The 10,205-nt window shown below is 37.3% G+C and overlaps 1 protein-coding gene across 2 annotated transcripts in view; it reads right to left on the bottom strand.

Moving 5' to 3' along the window:
- LOC107677449 (anoctamin-3-like) overlaps nt 1-10,205 on the bottom strand; it is a 76,152-nt gene that overhangs the window by 25,084 nt on the left and 40,863 nt on the right. For both annotated transcript variants that reach the window (XM_016472358.1, XM_016472367.1), the window contains exons 9-12: nt 5,177-5,232; nt 4,926-5,047; nt 2,635-2,769; nt 2,364-2,460 (exon numbers count right to left, since the gene is read on the bottom strand). In XM_016472358.1, the coding sequence (XP_016327844.1) occupies nt 2,364-2,460; nt 2,635-2,769; nt 4,926-5,047; nt 5,177-5,232 (410 nt within the window). The remainder of the gene's footprint in view (nt 1-2,363; nt 2,461-2,634; nt 2,770-4,925; nt 5,048-5,176; nt 5,233-10,205) is intronic.

Below are 10,205 nucleotides of genomic sequence, written 5' to 3'. Positions count from 1 at the left end.
CTTTTTTTAAATTACAAATAGTGTGTTTTCCAAAAAAAAAAAAAAAATCACAGAATACAAATTTGCAGGAAATTGCAACTTTAAAATTGCAACCAGGGAAATATTCATAGCCCAATATGTTCCCTTCCAAGGGAACTATACGCTGCGTCATGATGTCATGACACTATGGGAACTCCCAAATAGTTGTATCTCAGCCAGATATTGTCCTATCCTAACAAACCATACATCAATGGAAAGCCTATTTATTCAGCTTTCAGATGATGTATAAATCTCAATTAAAAATAAATAAATAAATAAATAACCATGTGACTGGTTTTGTGGTCCAGAGTCACATATGTAAATAAGAGTAATGTGACTTAAATGAAGTGCCAAATTGCAGAGCTTGTGCAAACATATCCCTATTGGTATAATTTTGTCCTCGATCTTGAATTGAGATTGAGCTTTTAGATATCCCCCATTAGTTAAAGACATACAGTATAGGACTACAGAGTTATAAATGTGGGCCTAAAGGTGGAGATAGGGAGGAGGAGGGATGCTGAACAAATATCATGGGAGAGAAGAAAACAAATATACTTCTTATATATTGTATCCTTCAAACATGATTGACAGGATAAGGTTAATAAGCTTCTTCTGAGCTTGCATTATGAACTTCCTTAAGAAGCAGGTGATGAGACAAAAGAAAGAGTTGGTGGTCACCAAAACTCCAGTAGTAGGATGCAGAGAACTTAATTGGCATGTGTCAAATGACTCTCCACTGTGATATACCTTTAGAGTAGAAATCCAAACTATCCCCCATTAGTTAAAGACATACAGTATAGGACTACAGAGTTATACATGTGGGCCTAAAGGTGGAGATAGGGAGGAGGAGGGATGCTGAACAAATATCATGGGAGAGAAGAAAACAAATCTACTTCTTATATACTGTATCCTTCAAACATGATTGACAGGATAAGGTTAATAAGCTTCTTCTGAGCTTGCATTATGAACTTCCTTAAGAAGCAGGTGATGAGACAAAAGAAAGTGTTGGTGGTCACCAAAACTCCAGTAGTAGGATGCAGAGAACTTAATTGGCATGTGTCAAATGACTCTCCACTGTGATATACCTTTAGAGTAGAAAGCCAAACTGATCCGTTGCTCTGACTTCCCATTGGGAGCTTTGTTTATTGAGGAGGTGGAGATTTTGGCCGAGGAAATCTGTGCTGTAAGTCGTGAGGAGCATCTGAGGGCCTGGCAGGAGGTTTTATGTACTGCGCATATAATTGTTTATTTAACCTGCGTGGAAAGAGTATTTGACATTTAATCCTTTTGGATAAGGGAGGAATGGCAAGACTTGAATGGGGATTTTTTCAGCAGAACTCCTGTTGAGTGAATTTTGAAGCGAGTTTGAAGAACCGTAACAGATGTTTTTGAAAGCAGGCAGGTATTAAATCCCTTCTAAACTGAGGAATCAGTGGTGGGTTGTAAAAATAATCCTCAGAGGTAAGATTTTCCCAACATGTGACACAGTTGTTTCTCTGGATGTAGGTGGGACCAGTAGGAACGAATTGCTGAAAGGTGTAACGACAGTAGCTTACCGCTGGCCTAAGTCCAGACTCATGACAGTAGTGTGTTGCCAAGAAAGAACTGTGACAACATTGTCTTCTGAGCTATGAAAGAGCAATCTTCAAGCAATAAAACTCTTCTGGAACCAATTATGTGTGTTTTATTAAAATATTAGACACTCTTAGGCATGTCACCACCATGTTCCCATAACACAAAACCATCTTTAGTCCTTAGTACTGGCTGCACAGCTTGGGGAATCTGTCTTTGGTTTGCATGTTGAAAATCCAGGATCAAACACTAATTTAAAACATATGAATATCTTTGACTTCAGACAAAGCAGGCTTTCGTAATGAGTCTAGAATAAAAAAAAAACAGACATTCTGTAATCAAAGCTGCTCTGTAAACCATGTATTTAGACTAAAACATCAAATAGAAACATCTTTTCAGCAAGACAAATTGTATTTGGATTAAAATGTCTACAGGAAAATAATCTTTATTTATTGACACACAACGAAGATGTATTGTTTTATTGACCTTCATGTAGTTTGTCTTGGTTTTCTTGACTTTTCATGTTCCCACATTTCAGAATCATGATCTTATTACAAGGACAGATGTCAAGATGCAAACTGGCTCAAGTAAACTGAATCAATGACATTATCAGGAACAAAAATCGAGGTGGGACACTATGTTTGACGAGGACCATTTGAGTGACTGGCTTATATTAAACCAAAACATTACAAATCTGTCAGTTTTACTGATCTTCTGAAATTGTCTAAGGGGTCTTATGTTGTTTATGCCAGTAGAAGGTGGATGTACGGTACCTTTGCATAGACACAGCTGTCACTCAGCGTCCAAGAGCTGCAGTTGCCTTCACACATCGGGCACATGATGGTGGTGTTGGCCTCACATATCTCTTTACTGAAACACAAAAGAAAAACTAATTTGAATCAGTGCTTTATTAGGGAAACGATAAACACTGGTGAATGAAAATGGCATCATTACGGGTAAACTTTGACATATGGACTACTGGGACCTGGTCCAGGCATACTGGGGGCTATTCTGAAATGACTAAACATACCTGCAGGGACTAACCTTACTTGGCTGGAGTCCATGGTGAAAAGCCCATAGAGGAAGACGAAGAGGCCGACTAAAGCAGCAGGGATCAGCATACCTGTATACCAGCCCAACCAGGCGAAATACAGCCCAATCTTCTCCCCAAAGTACCGCCTATGAAAAATCAGCAAGAAACAACATTCATTAGGGTTCCGTTCATATTTATAGCATTTATTAATGTTGATTAACATTAATATATATAGGACCTCAAGCCCATCGAGCAAATTTGGGGAGAGTTGGAAAATGAACTGGACAGATCTATTGTACATTCAAAGGAAAGCCTTTGGCTTGAGTTGCAGAAGGCATGGGATAACATTAGTGTTGAAGTTCGCAGGAAATATATTGACGCTATGCCAGATAGATGTGCTGCTGTAATTGCTGCAAAAGGTGGACATACCAAACATTAAAGTTAAAAGTGGATAAAAACAGTACGAATCACTTCATCTGATATTTTTTGTGCTCAGAGCAACCATCTGCATGTTTCATGAACATTATGAAATGAAATCATGTTTTGGAGGCAAAAAAGATCAATATTTTCAGATCTGTCAGGTGTTCTAACAATTTTGGCCACCACTGTAAATATACTACTGTCCAATGTTAATAGTGTCTTTTTGAGACTACAAAAATTAAATGAATTAGATTTTTCTTTATGCTAAATAAGTATCTCAAAGTGTCCAAACTATTTTATTTATGTATTTAGTAAAAATCAATGTGTTTGTAAGAATACCAAAAACTAAACTAATTTTATTTGGATATGCTACAAAAAAATAAATTAATAATAATAATAATATATAAAATACATACATACATCTACGCTGCTGCTGCAGAGCAAGTACCGAGACTTGCTACTGCCAATACATTTACAACATGCTACTGTGAGCATGTAAGAAATACTGTTACTGCACATATAACATATATAAAATAACCTCTATACAGTATATATCATACATTAATACCCCTTAGCAGATCTATACAGGTGGAGCTGGGGATGGAGGAGGGTTTCTGAAGAGCGTTGCTACTGCTACAGCAAGCACTACTCAAGTATTTGAGTGTTGAGCAGCGAGCTCATTGGCTGCAAATACAAAAACAACCAATCGGCTGTGCCATGTGATGATGTCATTAAGTCAGATTGAGTTAGACCTATCAGACTGCGCCATCTAGAGTTTAATGACAGAACTTTGGATTTATTTTCTGCTGATGTCAACTTGCCCGTGTGGGCTAAATAGATAGTCTAAGCCAATCTAAGCAAACTTTATTTAAATCATTGCATTGTAAAAGTGTTTTTAATAAATGAATAGATCGGGACACACACACACACACACACACAATGACCCTATATGCCCCAGATACATAGGATAGATACATACTGTAGATTAACAGCAGGGAAGACTCAAGGTGACTAAAAACAGGAACATCCATTCACTTAAAACATACCAGGTCAGGACGGTTACATCATTCTGAAAATGGAGGGTGACCTTACTCTCAAACTGATGAGCAGCTACCAGCAGAGAGATGCTGAGTCTGCAGATCACCATCGCAGTTATTTTCCTGTCTCCACTTTAAGAGCTGAGTGATCTAATTCAGCTTCAATATACGTTTGTTATGAGCCTGAGACTGCATTTTCTCTCGCTCTATTTGACTACAGCTGAGATTTACACTAGAAAGCCGCGGTCAGCTACACCAATACAGTCCTGCACATATGAATGAGTTAGTGAGATTAAAGCTGTTCTCACACAGCAAATATTTCCTTTCAGGCTTTGACTGCCTTTCTAGTTACCAAGAGCTTTTCAGAAACAAAGACTTTTGAGAAAGGCTCAAACAAACAGACTGAAAGCTGTTGTGAAGACTAGGCTTTCTAGGCTTTATTCACAAGGCACTTAATTATGTTTTCAAAATGAATAAAAAATCATATGCATAGTACATATCTGGCTCAGATCAACAGTTGTGTTTTGTTACTGTGTTTTGTGCCTACTGGCAGTTTTAGTTTCATATTTCAATATTGATTTAAAAACAGTAATACCCATTTATTATCAATATTTATGCAATATTGAATAAATATTTATTTCTAAAGCTACTTTTGTAATGTTTTTCAATGCTTTTCTCATCTAACACAATAATCATGTTAAATAATCTTTTTGAGGGGTCATTTCTCTATCACCAAATAGATATTAGTGATTAACTGAATATGAATAGATGTGTCCAAAAGTGTCCAGATACTTCTATATGATATATATTGTGTTTTTGTAAACTGCTGTGTGTGTGTTTCTTACCGTATGAGGTCTAGAGGTTGGTATTTGTACCAGATCCCCCAGCGCGCCCATCTCTCGTACAGAAGGTGTCTGTGGTTTTGAGCCCCATGGGTTTTAATCGGATGTCTGCTTTTATAACTTCCCTAGAAATACAAAAGCAAAGTTTTCCATATTGCACACAAACACTTCAACAGTAACAAAAAAATTGAAGTAAAAAAAAAAATATAATAATAATAAACTTTGTGACTGGTAATAAATTTCAGTCATTTTACCTCATGTGGAGGAAACGCTGCTTCATATGTGCTGTTGCCAAGTAACCGATTAATACCTGCAAAATAGATGGAAACAGAATAAAACAAGCATGTTTCTAACCTTTTTTTAAATTCTTTTTTTTTCAGTCTTGGCATCTCTTTGCCATATCAGTTCCCAGAATGACAATGACAGTTGATGATTAATTTAGAGAAACACACACACACACACACACACACACACACACACACACACACACACACACACACACACACACACACACACACACACACACACACACACACACACATGTTGTGTTTCCATGTTTTATGGGGACATTCCATAGGCGTAATGGTTTTTATACTGTACAAACTGTATGTGCTATTGCCCTACACCAACCCTACCCCTAAACCTACCCCTTACAGGAAACTTTGTGCATTTTTACTTTCTCAAAAAAACTCACTCTGTATGATTTATAAGCTTGTTTCCTCATGGGGACCTCAAAAATGTCCCCACAAGGTCAAAATTTACTAGTATTACTATACTTGTGGGGACATTTGGTCCCCATAACGTGATAAATACCAGGTACACACACACACACACAAGAAACTATCATAAACACAACATATAATTTCACATTACACATTGACCAACATCACAAACACCACAAATGGGAGGAAATAACAGACACTAATGAACATTTGCAATACATAAATACACAACAAAATCCATAAAGATACATCATGGGATGTTTCAGCTTTTAAAATTGTACACAACACACATTTTGACTCCAGAAACAGATGGGTTAGTTAGGGTGAGGTAGGTTGGGAAATTAATTTTGCCCACCAACTAGAGCGACTAGTGAATGCCCAATTTTACCAGTCTTTTAGCCAGCCAAGTTACTTATGTATTAAATATAAATAAAGCACACTACATATTTATAGGAAGGGCCTCAGTTAACTTTCTATTACCCATATATCTATATCTCTCTCTAGTGGTGGAGCTTGCCTTTTCAATATGTGGGTGCAAGTGAGCGCCTGGCTTAGGTGTGAGCTTCAGCAATTGGATTAAGCCTATATCAAATAGCTGCAGGAGGAAACTGATGGAAAATGGCTCAAAATTGTCATGATATATTTATTTAGCTAAAGGTATTTTTATGAGGAATATGCAAAATACCAAGTTAGTCCCAAGCGGACAATAAAATAGCAATAAAAAGTAACAATACCACTCCAGTATTTCTGTAGCTTCTATAACAGTGGAGAACACTGAGATTTTATATTGTTGAAATAGAAATAGTTCAGGAATTGTTGTCTTTAGTCATCAATATGGAATTATAAAATATATTTGTCACTTAAATCTTTTCCCTAGTCCATTAAAGGAATAGTTCAAAATGAAACTTTACTCACCCTCAGGCCATCTAAGACAGTTTGAGTTTATAGTAGAGGAGTTTGGTTTTTCAAGAGAACAGATTTGGAGAAATGCAGCAGCAGCATTATATTGCTTGCTCACCAATTAACTGCTTTGAAGTTAAAAATGTCTCAGTGATGGATTTGTTTCTTAAAAGATGTTAATTGACGAACTGGAGTGGTGTGGATTACTTGTGAATTACTGTGATGTTTTTATCAGCTGTTTGGACTCTCATTCTGATGGCACCCATTGACTGCAGAGGATCCATTGGTGATCCTATCTAGTGATGTGACGCTGAATTTCTCCAAATCTGATGAAGAAACAAATCCATCTAAATCTTGGGTGGCCTGAGGGTGAGTACATTTTCAACAAATCTTCATTTCTGGGTGAACTATTCCTTTAACCAAGCAAAATCAAGCACCACTGGAAATTAGTGCCAAAATCAGCCGATCAGAAATGTCTCTTCTTCAATATATCTTATTCTGTTCAAGATATAATCAAATAAGATACTAAGCAATAGTTTTTTGTCAAATGCCAGTCTTAGGCATTACAGTGGCTGGCATATATAGCAAAATATCCTCTTTGGTAGGTTGCAGGTGTTAATTTCCCAGTTTGGTTAAAGTGCAAAAAACATACATATAAAAACAGAAGAAAAAATATTGCTGTAATATCAATGTAATATTGAGCATTGGTCTCATATTGCCTATTTCTGTTTCTATACTGTATGTCATTATTAAAACATTTACAACACGCTAAATGGATGAATCTCACAAAACAGCCCATAGCACTTCTTGGTCTTATTCAGATATTTAAAAGAAAGAAAGAAAGAAAGTCAATTGCAGCATTCTTTCTAGTTTTGTCTATCTGTATAAAAGCCTTGAAACTGCATACAATTGCATACAAATCATTAATGTAAATATTTATTTTAGGCTTAGGAGATATTTCAACAAACAAACAAGCATCCAGATGCATTGTGGTGTTAAGAATTTGCGGGAATGTGTTTAAATCTTGATGGACCAAAGAAGTACATATGTGACCCTAAACCACAAAACCAGTCATAAGGGTCAATTTTTCGACCTGAAAGATTAACAAATAAGCTTTCCATTGATGTATGGTTTGTTAGGATAGGACAATTGTTGGTCGAGATACAACTCTTTGAAAATCTGGAATCTGAGGGTGCAAATAAATCAAAATATTGAGAAAATCGCCGTTAAAGTTGTCTAAATGAAGCTTTTAGCAATGCATATTACTAATCAAAAATTAAGTTTTGATATATTTATGGTAGGAAATTTACAAAATATCTTCATGGAACATGTTCTTTACTTAATATCCTAATGATTTTTGGCAAAAAAGAAATATCATTAATTTTGACCCATACAATGTATTTTTGGCTATTGCTACAAATATACCCCAGCGACTTAAGAATGGTTTTGTGGTCTAGGGTCACATATACTGTATAGTTCCCTTTCAAGGGAACTTCGAACTGCTTCCTCTAGGGGTCGCTATGGGGAGACTAGAGGACGCAGTGTATCGTTCTCTACTCAGGGAACCATGGTTACATATGTAACCTGAGACGTTCCCTTTCAAGGGAACTTCGAACTGCGCCCTATAGTTTCCCCATAGCGACCCCTAGAGGACGCAGTGTCTCGTTCCCTACTCAGGGAACCATGGTTACATACGTAACCTGAGACATTTTTTTTTAAATAGTTTTTGTTAATAAACCTTTATACAGAAAAGACAATTCATGAAATTGATCAAACGTGACTGTAAAGACTTGCTATTAAAATATGTCTTTATGTAATAAACAACGTTATTTTGAAAATTAATCAAGAATTCATAAAAATCAGTGTTTCTACAAAAATATTATGCAGCAAATTAAGTTTTTCATAAATTACATATTAAATCATATAAATTTACCAGATAGAAAATTTATTTTTAATTCATTTGCATAGTGGTGCAAAAAAAAAGAAAAAAAAAAGAAAACCTGGACATTTCAAATTTGTGAGATTCAACCCAAAACAGAGTTAAAAAAGCACACTCTGTCCTGCTGATGCTACTTTGAGAGGTGTGATGATATTTGGGCGTCCCTGTGTGACCGTACAACAGAGACTGTACAGCACTGTACGCACCTTCCCATGAACTCCCTGACTGGCCCATGAGGAGCCGCTCGTGATGCCCATAATAATTAAGCAGATACAGACAACACAACGGAGGAGCTGCAGAGAGACGGAGACCGTGTGACCAGCAGAGGCATGCAAATACAAGCTCACACATGGGACCATGAGGGACACTGACAGATGGGGCCCATTTCAGTTCTGTGATGTTTATAATGCGATTAGTGCTGGTCCTAATGATGGAGTTTGAAGGCTTAATGGGTGTGTGGTGAAGGACTGGAATACTGAAAATAAACCCTAGTTAAGAAAAAAAAATTTAAAATGTATTTGAAAAATATTTATTTTGTGCTAAGTATACTACAAAAACATTTACATATTTATGTGCTTAATAAAAATACCCTGCAGTTGTACTTTTGGTACTGGTATACTTCTGCTAAATTGGAACAACTAATTCTGTGCTTAATGCACTTTAATTGTGTGGAAGAAGTGCTAAAGTCCAACTACAGATGTACTGAAGTGTATTTGATTGTGCTAAAGTGGAACTATTGCGAGTATACGTCAGGTACAGTTTAAATTTCTTGCATTTAAAGACTGGTATTATACAGAGAACATACCATCCTTATTAATAGTGATATTAAAACACATTTTAGGCAAAATATAAAGAAATGTGCATTGTGCAAAAAATAAATAAACAAAGTCTTAACTAATATGTCAATAAATACGTTAATTGATCTCTATGAATCTCGCTCCGGTTACTAACGCAACCTCAGTTTCCTGAGGTAAGGGAACGAGCGCTGAGCCAGCTTTTGCCGATTATGGGGAACTCCTGTTTACTCTGTTACTGAAGCCTGATTTGTTAAAGTTTGTGTAGCTGCACAAACCAGTGGTACTTGAGCCCGCCAGAAAAGGCGGAGCAGACTGCTATATAAGTCGGCCCGGAGCGCCATCTCATCAGAATCATTTGACTGAAGCGACAGCCATCAATTCGTGTGCAGCTTAAAGCACAGCATGTCACTCAAAGCTTGTTCCCTTATCTCAGGGAACCAAGGTTACGTTAGTAACCAAAGCATTCTCTATCGAAAGATATCTCCGACTATGTGGATTTCAGAATGTGCACAAAGCTTAGCGTGTGCACTTACCATAGCATGGATTTAAGAGCTTCCCAAGCATCTGCTCACAGATGCCCGGAAGTACTGAACCAAACGGGAGTGACAAGCTCAAAGATAATCCTCTGAGACGAGGGGAGCACTGCCTGAGACAGCATTTAACAAGAAGGTTCTCGCAAATGCCACCTATACTTCTCTCTCGATGCCTCAGCAAGAGGGGATATCCTGGTGACCAGGAAGCCCCTCAGGGCGACCTAGATACGGCGTACCAGACAGGGCAGCCTGAAAGCATAAACCCAGCCCGGACGTCCAGGAAATTTTGCAGTGCCGTGCCGGGGGCCTGATGATCAAGAAGGCTCCCACAGAAGCCTGTGATCTGGCCGCATGATCCAGGAAGCATGAAGCCGGAACCAGGGCTATCCTAC

The sequence above is a fragment of the Sinocyclocheilus anshuiensis genome, unplaced genomic scaffold, assembly GCF_001515605.1.
Source record: "Sinocyclocheilus anshuiensis isolate Anshui unplaced genomic scaffold, SAMN03320099.WGS_v1.1 scaffold1701, whole genome shotgun sequence".
Taxonomy (NCBI): Eukaryota; Metazoa; Chordata; class Actinopteri; order Cypriniformes; family Cyprinidae; genus Sinocyclocheilus; species Sinocyclocheilus anshuiensis.
This window is presented reverse-complemented; position numbering and strand designations above follow the sequence as displayed.